Genomic DNA, 18,503 nt, shown 5'->3' on the forward strand with positions numbered 1-18,503 from the left:
CGGCCCGGCCCTCATGGACTGCCCCGGCCCTCATGGACCGGCCCGGCCCGGCCCTCACTGACCGGCCTGGCCCGGCGGGGCGGGGCGGGGGGCGGGGCCTTCCCGCGGCGCGGCGGTCACGTGGTGGGGCGGCGGGGGCGAGGCCGCCGGTCACGTGGGGGGCGGGGCAGCGCGGCGCCGCGGGCCGTGGGTCATGGCGGAGCCGGGCGCGGCAGCCCTGGGCCTGGGCCGAGCGGAGTCCGCCGCGGGGGCTGACGGAGCGGGCGCCGACCCGTTGCTGCCGCGGGAAGAGAACGGCGTGGATGGCAGGGCGATCCGCGTGGGCACCCGCCGGAGCCAGGTAGGCAGCGGCAGGACTGGGGTGCGGGGAGTGCTCCCGCCCGGGCGCCCGGTTCGTCGCGGGCGGCGCAGGGTCTGCGTGCTTCTCGGGGCTGAGGAGCGGCCTGAGCTTCCTGAGTTCGCGCCTTTCGGCTCCTGCTTGGAATTCCGGGAAGAAGCTTGGAAAGCCTTTCCTTCGGAAGCCACGGGACGGTCCGCTCTGTTAGCGCTGTCCCGGGGCCGGGGGCGACGGCGCGGGTCTCTCCCGGATCTGGCTGGGACCAGCTTGGAAAGTCTGTGCAGCTCTTGTACGGAAAAGCCCCAGTAAGTGATGCTTGCAGCCCGCTCAAAGGCCAGGGAAGGCACAGACCCCGAGATAGAGAAGGTATCTGTCGCCAGCGGGCCGCAGTCGGGAGGAGCAGCCTCGCAAAGGGAGATAAGCGACCCTCAGGCCTTTGTGCTGAGATAATCCCGTTCCTTTTGGTAGTACGTTCTAGGAAGAGTTCCGTGCTGTCACAAATATGTAGACATCAGGACAAGGGAGATAGCCGTGCATATATGCTATCTCATGTAATAACCTGAGGCTTTTGGGGCACTGCGCAAAGGGAGGCGGCTACATACATTCACTGTACCCTTAGGGAACTGCAGTCCCGAGAAGGACGTTAATTACCAAAGGGTCTTGAGCCCTTAGGTGGCAGAAAAGCTGAAACTCACCTGTAGTTGCTTGAGTCTGCTGCCACTTGCATGTGCAGAAAGATGATACACTAGGGATTGTATTTTACTTGCTTCTGGTTTTCCTATGATACACTAGGGATTGTATTTTACTTGCTTCTGGTTTTCCTATGCAATGGAATGTTCTTCATGCAGTTTACTGCTTTGAGATTTGTTTCTTGCTGTACATGATGATGTAAGCTGTTACTTTTGTGTGTGTGTGTGTTTGTAGAACCTCTAACTAGGTCTTTGTTCTTATAGAGGATAAGTAACTCGTATTTGACGCTAACTGGATTTTTCCGCCAGCTCAGTGAAATCCTACTGGCTTCTCCTAAAGCTTGCAGTATTGGTAAAATTCATACTCTTTGAGAAAGCGGGAGGCTTTAACCCTAACCTTAACCCTAGCCCAGTGTGCCATATGACTTGTTCTTTCATTGCTGAGCAACAGAATAATGGTTTTGCTTACTTTTCCGCCCACTTGTTGATGAGCAGTCATCATTCAGCAGTTGTGTTCCACATAGGTGAAACCAAGAAGTGAAAGCATGAGAATCGTGATCTGTAGGTTTTTGTTGTAATCACTCTCCCTAACTCAATAAATTTATTGCAGTGTTTCATCATGCACCACAGTAATGCTGGACATGGGGAGACTTTAGTCAATAAAAGAAGCTCTTCAGTGAGGTGTTCTGGTCATGATAGGAGTTCACACAGTTCAAGGAGTGTGTACCTATGCGTCATTTAACTTGAGGCAATCTATTTCTAATGCTTTTGATTTAGAGAGAATGTACTGGTCATGCATGCCTGACTGTGGGAGAATGGCAAAGCTTCCTTAGCTACTGTATGGACAATGTGCTCTTTCTTTAGGACTTTGTTTTCTGCTTCCTTGTAGCTGGCCCGGATTCAGACCGATAGCGTAGTTACAATGCTCCGTGAGCTATACCCTGACCTCCACTTTGAGATTGGTAAGTTTTATTTTTTGGATGTTGCCCTGGGGAAGGTGGCAAGGAGCAGGAGCCAGCGGGTTATCTTCGTGTGCAAGAGGTGTGTGTAGAGTCAGGAGGAGGAGGTCTGTCTAAATTTATCTGAGAGTGCCGTCTGAATTCAGTTCAGTTGTGTGGCTGAGCAACTGCTGCTGCTTGTTTCTTCTAGGGGAGATAAATGGATTTCATACGCCCTTGATGATTTAAGTGCTGCGTTTGCGATGGTTATGGTGTTGTGTTGCTCCATTTGCAAACTTTGTATTGTTCTGGCTGCGCCCCTCTGAGCATTAGGGGCATTTTCTGCTCTGGGGCTCAAGGCTTTCAACAGGAATAACAGGAGTTCAGCCATGCACTGAAGAGAACTGCTTGCCATGTGTTCACGGGCACTCCAGAGACAGACCATGGCAGTTTCCACTGGGTCACCTCTTCCCCAAACCTCCCCTCTTTCACCTTGCTTTTGTTCTTGAGGACAGTGAAAGAAGTCTCAATTTCACCTGTCTTGAGCACAGTGTATTTCTAGAAGTGAGCTGCTCTTTTATTGAGCTTGAGTCAGTGTTCATACAGTAGTGTGTGACTGCTCGTGGCATTTTGCATAGATATTTTCAGCCTAAGCCCAGTGCTTTTATCAAGGCTCACATTTTACCTGTACTGTCTCTGAGCAGTGGCCATGTCAACAACTGGGGACAAGATCTTGGACACAGCACTTTCCAAGGTAAAGGATCTTCCTTTATTCAAGAACTAATTGTATTTATGTTATATTGTCTCATGCTTCTTTTGTGATTTATTTTTTTCCATTTCCGTGTAGATTGGAGAGAAGAGCCTCTTCACCAAAGAGCTGGAAAATGCACTTGAAATAAATGAGTAAGAACTTACTGTTTTGTCTTTCTCCTTAGCATTTGGTGTTCTTTGGACATATTTGGCTTGCTGCATAGGTGATCTACTTTCCTTCAGTCCTGGCACATGTCAGGCTGAAAAAAAAAAAAAGTAATCCTTTGATAATCACTGTCTTTTTTTTTTTTGCCTTTTTTCTCTCTACCCTGGGCACAGGCCATGTATTTTGAAGTGGCACTGTTCGTGTCACTTGGTCTGCCCCAGTAAGGTTTTCTTCTGTTACTTGTGTATTACATGCTGTAGTACACAGGGAGGATGTGATCTCATATGATTACTGTTTATGAATTTATTTTTTAAAAAAATACTTATTGGTGGTAATGTGTTGCAAAACAGATTTATTGTCATCCTATAAATGTTAAGATTTATTGACTTATGCAAGCTAAATGTGCAGGAGAATTTGACATGGGCAAACTGTGCTGTGTTCTTGTCTCTACAAAAACCTTGCTTCAGATGCCTGAGCAGAGAGAGATTACTGTTGGTTTCGTGGGTTTGAGGTGTTGGGGAATTTCTGTTGTGATTTAATCTCTCTTTTCAGTATTTTGAGGAGGGTTTCAGTGGTGCCTTAGTTAAAATATGTTTAAAAACAAAGGTTTTCTTCTGCATCTCTGCCACACAGTTACGTCATACTGCATTTTCAGTGAAGTTGGTGAAAAGCTATTGGAGACTCAAATGTTTACAATTCTGCTTGGTTCCTGTGTGACAAAACAGCCTCTATTTTGGCTTGTTGTTACTTAAAGTTTGACACATAATACCAACCCACATACTGATGCATTTTGGTACAGTGAGTCTCTCTGTATGAACATCTCCAGCATCTTCCCCCTGTTCAATCTGATTGTTTGATAAGTGTCTTTTGTCACTGGGTAAGGGGAAAAGAGAGACAGAGAAAGGTGAAGTAGCCTTTTAGGAGTAACACAAAAACTATATAGTAATCCTGGCTATGGAATCCTGAAATTCTTCTCCCTTCTCCAAATTAATTCCCAGAATGGGTTCAAACTTTACTGTAGGTGACCTGCAGGCCTGTGGTAGATCCCCACATGAGCTCCACCATCTGTTCTCTGATTACTGTCCTCTAATTTTTAGGGTTGACCTTGTGGTTCATTCCCTGAAGGACCTGCCAACTTCTCTTCCTCCTGGCTTTACGATTGGCGCCGTCTGCAAGTAAGTGTGGACATGAGACTTGATTCTCTTGAGAGTCCTGCATTTTATAGTGTTTGGTAAAGGAGAGCAAAGGCAGTGTAGGTTCTTTTAGGTGTTCAGAGTTTCCTGTGATTGGTCTCCAAAACAGTGGAAGGTCTAGTGGAACACTAGGGCTGCCCTAGTGCTGGCAGGTGTGCTGAAAATTCTTGCTCATACAGTGATGATGGAGTATTTTGGAGCCAGAGGTAGTTCTTCCAGGAAGTGATAGCAGAACTGTTGAACTTACCAGCCTTGTCTTAAATGATATGTCAGGCATTCTGCACTTTCATTATTTTGCAGAAGGGAAAACCCACTTGACGCTGTTGTCTTTCATCCCAAAAACTGCGGAAAAACACTGAGCCTCCTTCCTGAAAAGAGGTGAGTGGGAGAAGAAGGGGAAGAGAGGTGTAAAAACAGAAGGGGTCAGTTGGTTGATATTTTCCATTGGCAAGTCAGTCAGCTCATTGCTCTATCCTGTAGTGGTTTTACACTGCCTTTTGTGAGAATTCCACATACATTAACCTGCACCCACTTGCTAGAAAAAGTAACACTGTCTCACAGGAGTGAGGTTCATCTCTCAAGCCACCCTAGAGCAGCAGTGCTTTCTCAAGTTAGAACCTTTCTTGCCATGATCTCTCGAGTGAATTCTTGGTCCTTGGTGTTCTGCCTACTGCTGGGGAATGCATACAATGCAGACGGGGTGTCTGGTGCAGGATTTTGGCTTTCATGGACCTGAACTATGCTTCTGTTCTCACTCAGCCCATTCTGATTTCTTCCTTGTGTTTTTGGCATTGCTTTCTTGTGGTTTCTCCATTTTAAATGACCCGTCTTTCTGTAGAGATTATTGGAATCCTTTGTCTGAGACAGATGAGTGAAATTACTCAGATTAAGGTAGCTATTAGAAAGATTTTTTTAATATATTAAAGTGAAAGAGATAAACTAGCCATGACACAAAGACTTGTGTTTCTGTGCATTTGGATAGCAGGAAAATCACATCTGGTTTAGGTTTCAGGTTACCAAAAGGAGGAAGCAGAAGGACACATACTGATTTCTTCAGTCTCATGACCAGAGACAGGACTGAATCAGGGGAGGTTTAGGTTGGATATCGAGAAAAGGTTCATCACCCAGAGAATGGTTCAGCACTGGAACAGGCTCCTGAGGGAAGTGGTCCCAGCACCAAGCCTGACAGAGCTCACAGAGTCTTTGGACAACCCTCTCAGGCACATGGTGGGATTCTTGGGGTGTCTTGCACAGGGCTAGAAGTTGGAACTCAGTGATCCTGATGGGTCCCTTCCAAATCAGCATATAATATAATTCTATGAAAAGAAGTAAAGAAGTGAACAGCATCTGTGTTGAGAAAGGAAATGCCCAGACTTTCAGTTTTCTGTGGTTTCCAGTTACATACTCAAAGGTACTCTGCATTTCTGTCTTTGATGAAGTTCCTCTGTTTTAGTCACTTCATCGCATAGTCGTCTGGCTTTGTCTGGTTCATTTTGGGGCACAGCGGAGTCTTTTTTCTGTGAAAAATGTTGTCTTTCAATGAGGTTTCATCAGTCCTTGACAGTGGCTAGGGACTGCTCATCAGAAGCATATTCTGTAAATTGGCTCCTTGGGAGTTGCTTCAGACATGCTTTATGCTAAACTTCACAGAGTGGTTTTCTTTCTTCTAAGGACATACAAATCATTGACTGTTTTTCCGATCTTAATTTCAACTAAAAAAAAAAAGTTACCATTTGTTTCCTTGAAACTTCTGTCATATATGTGGCTGGAAGTAACTGTTAGGAGTGTTCTGGATTTCCGTGATTATATTTTTCCTTGCAGTGTGATTGGAACCAGTTCACTTCGGAGAGCAGCTCAGCTCAAGAAGAAGTTTCCTCATTTAGAATTCAGGGATATTGTATCCTTTCCTGGCAAGCTGTGGGAGCTGGGTAAAGATGCAAAGAGGAAAGTACAACTTTGTGTAAAATCTAGATTCGAGGTTGGTTTGTGCCACCTGACCTACAAGAACAAACTGCTTCCTCAAAGGCTATTCTCCACTACCCTGTTGTGAGGGGAGGTTAGTACTGTAGCCATCCTGTCCTCTGCTTTCTCATGAGGCTGTGAAGAAGCAGCCAGCCTTGATCTAGCTGGGGGTTCAGCATACAGATTTTACAGTATGTTTTGCAGTGTTTGAAAAACTGCATGACGGTGCCTCCCATGTGTTTGTCATGGGCATGTGACCAAATGTTGCTGGGTTTCTGGTAACCCTGGATGCTGTTTGGACCACTAATTCTGTTGTGGGTTGCTGACCTACTGAGAAAAGGCTTTGTTACTTCAGTCCTAGGAGCAGAGTTCATTGCAGTGCAGAAGGAATTGGGTGCTAATAGTGTACTTCAGTGGTGTGCATATCTTTGTAGACTCAGCACTTGAATTAATATTCCATAATACATGGCAAGATTCTATTTTAAGAAACGATTGTGCATATTTAACACTTCTTTCAGGATGGTACTGACATTCTCATTTGGAGACTGTTGGATTCTGTACAGTCTGACTCAACTGGTTGTAGGACTGTTTTTCCTGCTGTTTCTATGCTTGCTTAATCACTTCTGCAGAGAGGAAACTTAAATACCCGTTTAAAGAAGCTAGATGAGAAGGAAGACTTCAGTGCCATCATCCTGGCTGCTGCTGGGCTGAAGAGAATGGGCTGGGAAAATCGCATTGGCCAGGTGAGGTGCAGCAAGCAGAAAATACCATTCTCTGCTGAAATACCAACTGTTAGTGTTTCAGACCTTGTGGTTCTCCTATCCAAAATAAGCGTGCAATCTCCTGACTCCATTAGGAAGCCATGTTAGCTTTGATTTGAGGCACTTCTGGAAGGAGTGGTTGGGTTTTTTAGTTCGTTGCTTTTTTTCTTCACACAGAAATGTTTCATGTTCAGCTTTCCATGGTTCAGTAAGTTTGTAATCTGATTGTTTCATAGCACTTCATGGCACTCGTGTCTAGCAACGCAGCAGTGTGCAAGGCTGAGATTTTAGTGATTAGCTAAGTCACAAAGCGTTACACTCCAGTTGATGGAAAGGGCATTATCTCACTTTTGTGGTGGAAACACTGAGGCATGGGAAGGGAGAGGTGATATTTCTTTGGTCTGACATGAAATCAGTTAGTATTAGAGACAGGAATCTGGCTCTTGTTTTCTACCTTGTGAACAGTGCAACTTGAGTTAACTCTTGATTTTCTTTTCTTCCAGCTCCTAGGCCCTGAAGATTGTCTGTATGCTGTTGGACAGGTACTTTACAACTTTTGTTTCTTAAAGGATGCTGAAAGCCAGCAGCAATATGATATATCTGAGTAGTTAACTGTGCTGAAGACTTCTCATGTCTTCGTTATCAGAAGAGTACTTTGATCTCTTTTGTTGGCTGTTACCCTGTTTGAGGCACAACTTGTTAGGAGTCTGCTCTTCTACAGGTGTTAGGGGCTGGTTCCTATCAGTAATAGAAGAAACAGTAAATGGGAAAGGTAAATCCATGCACAGCTACACTGGGGCAACGGGGCAGGTTCTGGCAGGGTCAGTATTATGCTGCACCAGGATAAGTGTGCAAAGCCGCCGCAGTGTCTTTGGTCTGTGATGCTCCCTCCTTGGTGCATGGTGTCCTGACTCCTGCAGGGTGGAGCTGAAACACCTGCCCTGGAGCACATTCTTAGTGCTCCTGTTTTTAGGTGGGCAGACTGTTCCAGTCCACACTGGCTGCATGGCTGAGCTTACACAGCTAATATCAAACTTGCTAAACCAGAGCTGGTGATCTGTTAGTGATCGCAAGTGACAAATCTGCACATTCAGTCTGAAAAAGTCATCTTGATCATACATTTGTCAAGCACCTTCAGAGTTCTAGAATGGTTTGAGGTGGCAGCGTGATTCAGGCATGACTTGCCTGAATAAGTCCTGATCTTCTGTTTATAGCAGTTACTGTAGGACAACCCTGCAGCCAGCGGAATGTATCATAATTCATTTCTGTGAACATTGGTCCCTTAGTGAAAAGGGTCTGAGCCTCTGAGTTCTGTTTTGTGGTCAATGCTGATGCATGAAGTTGAAGAGTTATATTTTGTTGTGTGTTTCTTCTTCTAGGGTGCCTTAGCAGTGGAAGTTCGTGCCAAAGACCAAGAGATACTGAATATGGTATCTGCCCTGCATGATGCAGACACTGTGCTGTGCTGCATTGCTGAAAGAGCCTTTATGAAGCGTTTGGTAGGTCTGGCACCCTTCCTCTGCCTGCAGCAGTAGATACTGATCTGCTAGTTGACTTGATGCCATAATATGGGAAATCTGTTACACTTCTCTTAAACTGCAAAGGAGAGTACTTCTGAATCGAAAAGGGCCAGAAGCGTGATGGGCAGGGTTGTGTGCTGCCTAAACTTTTCAGAGGCCTCTGCTTTGAATGTGTTACACAGGAGCCTCAGTGTGAGCTGCTTTGTGTTTTAGGAGGGTGGATGTAGCGTCCCCGTTGCTGTTAACACCCTGCTGAAGGATGGCCAGGTGAGGAGTACTGTATTTTTCATGGATTATTTTTGAAAACCGATTCCAAGTGTCTGCATGTTTCCTTATCTTTCCTGAAGCTAATTTCAGCAGGTATCTTTATAGCCAGTTAGGGCGGAGAGTCTCCTGACATGACCCTTCTGTGTTTGTGTCCAAAGCAGGAGTACAAGAATGGGTCTGGCTACTGAAGCTGTCTTTCAGAAAATTCCCTTATAATATATACCAGATTCCCCTCTCCGCCCCTGCTGCTTATTTCATGCTGTCCTGAGGTCTGAAAGTATTGCTTTTGACCCTACCAAACCTGTTTTTAGACAGTAGAATGTGATTAAGGAGGTGGGAAACTAGAAAAAACTTCAGCCTTTTCCTTGAGAAGCCACATCTTCCCTAAGAGGAAGTACTTTTCATATACTTGTACCGCTGTTCATGCTGATCCCACTGCATGACAAAAGCCCTTCCCGACAGACTTAGCTTTTTATATTGGGTGGGTTTTTTTAAAGAGGGGGTAGTTGGCTGCTTGTCTGTTTGTAATGTGGTAATAATCTTTTCTCTATATTTTTCCAAGTTGTATTTGACAGGAGCAGTCTACAGCTTGGATGGATCTGATAGCCTGAAGGAGACCATGCAGACCGGTGTTAGTTATCCCCATCAGGTATGGGAATCACGGCTTTGAAATTCAAACCTGAAGCTAAATAACAAAAACAGGCCTTTAGAAATAGATTATATTTGGTCTGTTTTCTTGTCAGCTGTAACAGCACACTGTTGCTGAGGCTCTTCAGACTAGGTTTTACCCTGTTTCATGAGTGTCTTAATTCCTTGCCCACTGTTTTCCTGCTGCCTTACTTTGAGGTATTTATATTTGCAGAATGAAGACGGACCGAATGATGACGTGCAGCATGTTGGCATCACAGCCAAGAATGTTCCTGGTCAGGCCCAGGAAGCTGCAGAGAACCTGGGTGTTGAACTAGCTAGTTTACTTCTGAGCAAGGGAGCAAAGCACATCCTTAGTGTGGCAAGGCAGCTCAATGATGCCCGCTGAACCTGGGGTGTGGCCAGCAGGAGTGCTACAATTCTAGCTACAAGTCTGTGCAGCTATGTCATGATCCTCTGGAGGGATTTATTTCAACATTCACACCAGTCTTACCTGATGTTTGGGTGCAAAAAACATGAAATATGAAGCTAACTAACTTAAATAGTTTCTGCTCTTCAGAGTTTTCGCCTCTCTCCACATTTCTCTACATTGTTAAGCGTCTCTATGAAGTACTGTCAACAATTTTTGTAGCTAGAGAGCTAAAAGAAAATAATAAAAATAAAATAAATACCTTTAAGTGTTCAATTCCATTTAGGAGCAAAGTGCCCATTGCACTTTGGATATAACTGGATACACAACTGTGCTGGTACTAAAATGCTGAACTGTGCTGAGTGCTTTCGGGAGTCGTTATTTGGGCCTTTTCACTCACTGGATTACTGAAGGCTCCCATTAGGTTCCTGATAGCATGTTCCTTATAGTAAAGTAGCAGAGATGCTACATTCACCCTTGGTCTTAGCAAAGGTAAATTAAGTTCACCATTATCAGGTCAGTGCACCTGATGTACTAGCCAATTGGCTAGTATTAGATTGATACGATACATATATTTAAAAAATACATATATATAATATAGACTAGCATGATTGGCTAGCATTAAATGAGGGAATGGACAGCCGTTTTGGTTTCCCTTGTATGTTTGTCCACAATGGTCATGAGAGCCAGTTAGCTAGAGTTGCTAATGAAGCAGGAACTGAAGCAGAAGCCCAAATTCCAGATACTGTGGCTTCCTGCACTTGCTACTAGGTCAGCATCCTCGGAGCAGGATTTGATGGTTACAGGGCCTTGAATACTGTAAGAGCTCCATATTGGGGTCCTGTTTTGTACATAAAATTTTATTTTCTAGGCAACGTCCACTGAATGTCCCAGAGGTAGGTAAAGTTTAAAATAACGTTCTGTACGGAGCAGCTCTCGCGCTCAGTGTGTGACCGGCCCCGGGCCGGTTCCTGCCCGCTCCACCGCCCCCCCCAGCTCTCCGCCGCCACGGCCGGCCGCGCCTCTCGTCCCCTTCCCTCCTCCTGCCTCCTGCGCGGATCGCAGCTCTCCCGGTGAGCAATGGGGTGGCCCTGAAAAGGGCCTTTGAGTTGTGTCGGTAGGGCCGGCCGGCCGGCCTAGTACTCCTGCGACTGCTGCCCGCTGCCCTTCTTGCTGGTCTTCTTGGGCAGCAGCACAGCCTGGATGTTGGGCAGGACGCCGCCCTGCGCGATGGTGACGCCGCCTAGCAGCTTGTTGAGCTCCTCGTCGTTGCGCACCGCCAGCTGCAGGTGGCGGGGGATGATGCGCGTCTTCTTGTTGTCGCGCGCCGCGTTGCCCGCCAGCTCCAGGATCTCGGCGGTCAGGTACTCGAGCACGGCCGCCAGGTACACGGGCGCGCCAGCCCCCACCCGCTCCGCGTAGTGCCCGCGCCGCAGCAGGCGGTGAACGCGCCCTACCGGGAACTGCAGCCCAGCCCGGGACGAGCGAGACTTGGCCTTAGCGCGGGCCTTACCGCCACTCTTGCCGCGGCCGGACATGGCGCCTCGCTGCTCTGCTGAACCGCTGCGGCTGGAGAGGGCGCGCCCGGGCTTTTTATAACCTCCCGCCAAGTAGGGCCCAGCTCATTGGACAGCGCCACCGCCCCCAGCTATTGGTGCGTTTGCCGGAAGAAGCTTTTTGCTGACTGGTCGCTTGTGTGAGACCTACGCGCTTGCTCTGATTGTGTTGGCCGCGGGGTCCGACCAATCAGCGAGCGAGGCGCCAAGTTTAAACCACGCCGAGGCGATCGGCGGGGCGCCGCCGCTGGCCCCCAGCGCGCATGCGCGAGGCCGGCCCGCCCACTGCGGGCAGCTGCCGGGGCCGCGGAGCGCTCCGGGCCGCGGAGCTTCTCGAGGGCTGGAGGCAGCCTCTGGGCCTGGCTTCGTCCCAGAGCGAGGTAGAGCGGCTCCGGGATGCCTACAGTCTGAGAGGTATCCCTGTCTCTAGGGGCACTGGCCTTAGGGTGGCACATGGGGGGAAGAGGAGTTAGGGATGTGAAAAAACCGACCATGAGATCCTTTTCTGGATCCTTTTGTGAATGTGTGAGCTATATCATGGGTTTATAATATGGGTATATTAAGAGAAGCACCAAAGGAGAGTGAGGAGTCAAAGTGGACTAGGAATAAAAAAACCCATGGGAACACTGAAGGAAAAATAAAAGTGAAGCAAGTGGTAATGTTTTAAAATGTTGCTGATCAGTAAGAATTATCTCTGCAGTCTGTGCTGTCTTACTTAACACAACTTGTATGTTTTTTCCCCAGTAAGCAGACTGTCTGCGCTGTGTGTCTCTGGAGGTCTAAGTGCCAGCAACTGGGATTAGGACACAGATCAGAGCAGCCAGTGGCTCCAGCAAATGGGAAGACTTCAGCACATGCAGGGAGGGGCCAGGGCTAGGTGGAATGCAAGTGTGAGTGATCCCTATCGCAGGAGCCAGACCTAGAGAGCAAGCAGGATAATGGGCTTTGGAGCCCAGGACCAGATATGGGAGAGATCCGGATCAGCAGGATGCTTACTGGAGGTAGCACTAAGCCACCTTGCTGGGGAAAATGGGGTGGCTGCCCTAGAAGTACCTATTGGAAGGCCACATTCCTAGATCAGCTAGCAGAGAGATTAATTTCTATGTTCATATGCCTTGATACCAGGAAGTCCAGCAGCTGGTTACTGGACCAGCTTTAAGGCCAGGTACTGAATGATTTCATGTCTCTGTGGACGTGTTAATGAATATACTGTACTGGAAGACTTACAAACTGATCGGCTGGAGAGGAGGAGGAGGATTCAGCCACTCGTACCATTCATACTTGAGTGCTGTGTGTTTTCTGTGTTGATCAGGGCTGCTGGACACAGGCATCTTTGCCTTCTGGTAATGCATTCCAAGCCTTGCTACTAGCTGGACTTGGGCGTGGGGAGGTGCGGTGCTCTTGCATCTATTGGGGTACTGCACCTGGCAATTTCTACTCTTAGCCACCTCAGCATCCCTGTTTCTGTTGTTGCATTATTTCACTTTCACTACCACTGCTCTTGCAAAGACTACAACCTGGTACCCCAATGGCTGTTCTATGTTTTTCTGTAAGGTAGGTAGCAATTGGGCATTGAACTGTGGTGCTAAATACTGCTCTATAAATAATTATTTATATTTGAGGAAAAGGGATTGGCAGTCAGCAGGGTCTTAGATCCGTGTTAATAAAAGGATCTTACTGATGCCCTGTTAAGACAAGGACATGGCGATCCTTACTCTGCTAGCCTGTTCCAGATGTGTCCTCTTCCAGGGAGGAAGGCAGACTATAAAGGTATTCAGAATTAAAAGCTCATCAGCAGGAACATTCCCAGTAGCCATAAAAAAGTAGGGAGTCCACTGCAGAAATGATCAGCTGCCTAACAGGGTAGAAAGCTAGAGATGGGTCATATAACCTAGTTTTGCTGCATGTAAATATTGTTGAGGCAAAGCACTGCAGGAGAAAGGGTACCACAAAATTATTTTATTCTTGGAGCACTCTGAGTTTTGAGTACGGGTTGTAACATGTCATTCTGTGTCCAAAAACAGGATTGAGAAGCCAGGAATGGAGTCTGGTTTACTTACTCTGCTCACAGAAATTAAAGTTGCTGTTTTCTCTCTTGGTGAACAGTAATGTCTTTGCTAGATGTATAGAGATTCCATCTTTCCCACTTTCCCTAATTGCTGTCATTTGCTTCCCCTCTAAAAGGCATTCCTAATAACAATGATGTCCAAGTAGCAGTGAATCTTTTCTATCACAGAACTGGATAAACGCCTTTGGCGCACAAAGAACATCCCGGTTCAAAACTAACCAGCCCACGCAAAGCAGTTGCTTGCGTTTTGACAGGTATTCTGAGGTTCCCAGAAGGCAGGAGCAACATCAGTTGAATCATTTGGTCAAGAAACTGGAGAAAATGGACTGGCAGGCAGAATTCTTTCCCTTGCTCCTGACAGTCCAGTCAGACATCATAAAACAAGCGCACTAGTTGGTACCGGATCGAAAATGCAATCATGCTGCCAAGGACCTAGGTAAAAATCAGACACATAACAGAAACATTACACTGTCAAATGGTTTACAGGCTGTCAGATTCCTCTTTTCCAAATGGATTTGCTAAGCTTCCCAGCATGCCTTGTTTCATAAAAGAGTATCAGTGGGAGATTTTTCCATGTGCCTGGACACAGTCACATTCTAAGAACATGTGGATGAGATAAGAGTTTAGAATAACTCCTTCCCCCTTAAGGAGCCTATATTGTAACATAAACCCCATGGTTTGTATTAGGAAATACCTTATGTCAAAGCTGAAATCCAGCATCCTTACAATAAGGTGCTGTCTGGACTTCTCTGCTGTGACTGGGATCAAGGTAAGTGCTATGTACTTCCCGTTTTCTCCCATCCCCGATGTCATCTGCCTGAGCCCTCAACAGGCTTTCGTTTCAAGTTCTTCCTCTCAAATTGCAAACTGGCTAAGTGTCTCTTTCCTAGTAAGAATCCTTTATCTTCAATCTGAAGATGAAAAGAAGGATTTTATTGTGGGCAGTTAACCAATGCAGGCCTTTCCAAAAGTGGTATTTTTACTACACTATGCTCGAGAATTCACATGCTGAATAGAGGCAGTGGCAGGACCTGTGAAGCATATCCTTATGCTCCAAGTGGCTTCCAAATGCTCCTGCATGCCCCTCAGACTGAGAGACTGCTGAGCCACGTGCCATGCTTACAGAAGTCCACTTGCCGGTGACAACTCTGAGAGTGTTATTTAGTATTACTGAAAAACAGGAACATACCAAAAGGCTGTCTTGAGTAACAGTGACAAGGCACTCTGCTGTGCTCATGTTTTTCTTGAAAACAATGACTCGTGCCTTGGGAATCTTCTTAAGCTAACCTTCTGACTTTTTTTTATAAGCTCTCAGTGAACAGAGAGGTGTGTGTGGATTTCTTTCCTCCTTGAGGTACGTAAGCCTCTTATTCTCCCCCCAGGCTCCACAGCTCAACTGCACCTTGTGTGAAGAGCATGATATTTTACTTTCCCCTTAAAACTCTTGAGACTGACTTGGATCTGTTTTTGTTGCAGAGTAAATTTTTCTACTGGAGGAACCCTTTGTCTGACCTGAATGAGTAGCAACAGGAGAGTGAGATTTCGCTCGTGGGTGGGTCCAATCAGCTTTATGACAAAATTAATAAGTGTCATATTACTGCATTCGGTGTATTCGCCATCTTCATCTGTTCCACTCCTCACATCTACTATGTGCAAGATCTTGACTACCTGAGGAAAGAAATATTGCACACTATTTCACCAGGTATTTTTGGTGTATTCACTGCCTAGTCTTGCTCAAGAGCCCTTTTGCTGCACCAGCCCTGAAATCCTGGTTGTGCTCTTACTGAAAAGACAGGACAGACTTATGATGGTCCTGGGGCACTTCTATGTGTGGTTATTCTGAAAGACTGATTTTTAACACAATTGAGTGACTGTGAGAGATGGTAACAGACTTTCTTCCAGATTTGAGCCAGGCAGTAACTACTGAACCCAGAAGTTCTGCTTTTTCTCCCCACCCTGTTTCTCTTGCACTTGATGACTGCCTCAAAATGCATCTGAATTTTGAATATTTTCCACAAATTACCTTCAGAATGTTTGTTCCCAGGACAGAGAGGTTCTTAGTTTTGAATTTGGAGTAGCTCATCTCCAACTTCCCTGTACTAGGATTAAGCCTAAAAGAAACATTTAAAATTTAGTCCAGATACAACAAGGAGATAGATCACTTTGTAAGCAGACTTAGATCCATAGCTGAGAAAGAAATCCAGTGGTGGAAGAAACAGAAATACCCTTAATGCACTTAAAAACAGGTGCTGTGGTATCTAGCCCCTCAAGTAGGGCAAAGAAGATTACTTCCCATTGCACCCCCAATATATGTTATGTAGTTTAAAGAATAAAACAGAAGAATCTGACATCTGCAGACAGAGCTGCTGATGTGGCATAGTGCTACAGAATGCTTGCTACTATGAAATCTTAGCAGATCCCACTGCCGCAGCATTAAAAGCAGCCTGTGTCAATTTCTCTCGATCTTGTAGGTTAGAATCATCATGTTCTAACCTTGTTAAAAATCATCTGAGGGGTGGGCTGGTCAGAAATGTGCACTTCTTTGAGCAACCTCTACTGTATGATCTGACTGTAGCTGGCAGAGTGAGCTGCTGTCTTTTAAAGAGGAAACATACTTTGCTGGCTTTTAAAAAGAGCACCTTCCACCACCTTTCTCAGCTGCTGTTGGAGGTAAAACACACAACCTGTAGTGCCACTATAGGTCACTTGGTACATTACCTCGGTAGCCGGTGACGGGGACAAGGAATGACGTGGAAGAGCTGAGGCAATGAATAGAGGAAGTTGAGTACTTGCGGGATGAAAAAAAGCAGCATTGTTTTGCTGAAGTGTCCCAAGATCCCCACCACAGCAAAGGTCATGCCAGCAAAGTAGCAGAAGGTATCCCCAACAAACACTCGAGATGGGTACCTGCAATCCATGGAGCAGAAAAGCAAAGGTCTGACATGACTGCTATTGCCACAAAAAAGACTATTTATAACCACTGAATGTATGCCCACATTGCACGTCAGGGGCCAGTGGGGATCTGCAGATCTACGCAGTAAAAACAATTGTAGGAATTTATTCTAAGAATTGCAGGACTGGGACCCACCACTTGACTTGCAGAGTATTTTGTATGAAAAGACAGCCAGTGAGGCACAGGAGAGAATGTATTCTGTGTGTTTGGGTGAGCTGGTGTGACTGTAGTTGTTCTAATACAAAGAAAAGCAACTACTCCATCCATGCTTTATGTCGTTGGTTCTGGCAAGAAGCCTCTCTACACTCCAGCGTTCCCCACCTGCACGTGGTTAAGTGGTTTTGTTTGTTCAAAAAAGGAGAAACTAGAAGGAAAGGATGCTTCCAAACAAATTCTGAATGTCTATCCTCTTACCAGTTGTGGTAAAATAGGCCCAGCGTGGTAAAAAAAAAGGGAATCATGAAGTAGAGAGAAAAAATGTGATCATCTCGATAATCCCCTATAGAAAAAAGAAAAACATGTGTTTGCAATAAGACAAGACTGGTTCATTTTTAGTAATACCAGCTATTGAAATCTAGAATTCAATCTCCCCTTGCTTTTTTTGCCCAGAAATGTTTATTATTTTACTTACCGTTTAGCTCTACAAGATTGAATATGATAATGGAAGCAGCTATCACCAGCGACTGTCCTGCTTCAATTCCATTAATTCCGGCGAGAATGTTGATGGCATTAGTGCAGAACACTGCTAGCATACCCATGTACACGTAGTAGAGGATACCTGCAGATCAGAGCAAGCCAAATGCTTCAGTATTTGGAGGCAAAGCAGGCCCTAGACCAATTCACCGAAGCTCTCGCTTCTTGCTTTATACAACAACCTATTGCCTGACAATCTCGGTGAGTTTTGATAGTGGTAGCTTACAGATAAGATTGCTTCCTCTCTTACGAGCTGGCTGTCATGTCTACATGAACTGTGACTGTGGCAAACTGCTGTGACACGGCGGCCAGCTGTAGTGCTGTTTCTGTCTTTCTAACATCCTGGTGTTATCAGCCATGTGCTGTAAGCCCCAGTACTCACCTGTACTGCCAGGATCGTGGGAAAATGATTAGCGTCTGACTATGCGCAGCTGAACGTGCGCTGGTTTTCTGGATGTTCTTTCCAGCTTAACGTTTAGTGGGTTGAGTGCCACTCTCTTACTGGTTACTTAAGCAAATCCTTAGTCTGCTCCCTCTGCAGCACGAAGTGCTTCAGGTGATCCCTTCCACTGACTGTTTGCCACATTGATGAGGGGTTCTAGTGATTCATAACTTACCCAGGTTCAAGTGCATGCCCAGCAGCACCCGGAAGGGCTTAGGCACCACAATGGTCGTGTTCCCAAAGTTGGTGAAGTAAACCATGAGCAGTGGGAGGGAAGCCATGGTAGGAAGGAGCAACTTGTGGCGCCAGCGCAGGTCCAGAACATCATCTGCAAAGCCCAGGAAAACCATGCAGCAGATGGCAAGGAGCGAACCGATAAGCTCCACGAACTGCAGGACAGAGAACAGGACCCCGGTCACCGGTGGCCACTCCCTGCCCCTGCCTGCCACGCTTGCAGCACTAGACGAGCCTCACCTCGTCGTGAGGAAAGGCCACACACTGCTCCTCCACAAAACATCTCAGGAAGGGCACGGGGATGAAGCAAAAGAGGATGATCAGGAACACGGCACCGCTGATCACGCCCTGTGCTTCGGGGCTGGAAGGTAGAGCGGGGGGAGTCAGCCGTGCCTGGGCCGGCCCCGCGGGGCAGCTCCGCGGGGCAGCGCTACTCACACGGGCCGCCTTGAGGTCTTGTTGAGGTCCTCCCCGAAGAGCCGCGCGGCGAGGAAGTGGTCCGTGAAAGCCGGGATCAGCGTGAGCGTGGCCGCGAAGCCCAGCAGCGACCCGCCGAGGTTGATGAGGAGGGGCACGGCGGGCCAGGCCGCCATGGCCGCGGCGGGTGCTGCCCTTGCCAAGGGCGCGGAGCGAGGCCGGGCGGGGGCGCTGCCCGCCGCCTTCCCGGCCGGGCGCTACGCAGGCGGCGCCGGATGCGCGGGGCCCTCGCGGCCTACCGGGGGCGGGGGCGCCATCTTTGGCCCTGGCATGACCTTCCTGCCGGCACGGAGCTCTGCTCGCACCACGGCCGGGATCGCTAGCGGTTTCAGCCGCGGTTTCGGGGCGTGTGGCGGGGCCTGCCCCCGGTGCTAAGGTTCGCGGTGCTTATCCTCCTCCGCGGGGTTCCTCCGAAACTCTGCGCCGGGAGCAGCACTCGC

At 47.2% G+C, this 18,503-nt stretch overlaps 3 protein-coding genes across 3 annotated transcripts; 1 reads left to right on the forward strand and 2 right to left on the reverse strand.

The window, feature by feature from the left end:
* The first annotated feature begins 181 nt into the window (after positions 1–181).
* On the forward strand, positions 182–9,765 carry HMBS (hydroxymethylbilane synthase). Its single transcript, XM_068171987.1, has 13 exons — positions 182–340; positions 1,916–1,988; positions 2,669–2,718; positions 2,812–2,867; positions 3,978–4,055; positions 4,374–4,451; positions 5,895–5,970; positions 6,665–6,778; positions 7,300–7,338; positions 8,176–8,295; positions 8,530–8,583; positions 9,146–9,232; positions 9,446–9,765. The coding sequence occupies exons 1-13, from the start codon at positions 194–196 to the stop codon at positions 9,617–9,619; spliced, it is 1,146 nt and encodes a 381-aa protein (XP_068028088.1). The 5' UTR covers positions 182–193; the 3' UTR covers positions 9,620–9,765.
* A 714-nt stretch (positions 9,766–10,479) lies between these two features.
* On the reverse strand, positions 10,480–11,220 carry H2AX (H2A.X variant histone). Its single transcript, XM_068171989.1, has one exon. It carries the CDS (start codon positions 11,176–11,178, stop codon positions 10,777–10,779), a length of 402 nt encoding a protein of 133 aa, XP_068028090.1. The 5' UTR covers positions 11,179–11,220; the 3' UTR covers positions 10,480–10,776.
* A 1,853-nt stretch (positions 11,221–13,073) lies between these two features.
* On the reverse strand, positions 13,074–18,256 carry DPAGT1 (dolichyl-phosphate N-acetylglucosaminephosphotransferase 1). The gene is made up of 9 exons (XM_068171986.1): positions 18,025–18,256; positions 17,827–17,947; positions 17,528–17,741; positions 16,849–16,995; positions 16,632–16,716; positions 15,983–16,171; positions 15,288–15,375; positions 14,777–14,932; positions 13,074–13,696 (listed from the first exon to the last, which is right to left on the reverse strand). Exons 1-9 carry the CDS (start codon positions 18,177–18,179, stop codon positions 13,631–13,633), a joined length of 1,221 nt encoding a protein of 406 aa, XP_068028087.1. The 5' UTR covers positions 18,180–18,256; the 3' UTR covers positions 13,074–13,630.
* Positions 18,257–18,503: the final 247 nt, after the last annotated feature.

This window comes from Anomalospiza imberbis, chromosome 24 (genome assembly GCF_031753505.1).
Source record: "Anomalospiza imberbis isolate Cuckoo-Finch-1a 21T00152 chromosome 24, ASM3175350v1, whole genome shotgun sequence".
Lineage (NCBI taxonomy): Eukaryota > Metazoa > Chordata > Aves > Passeriformes > Viduidae > Anomalospiza > Anomalospiza imberbis.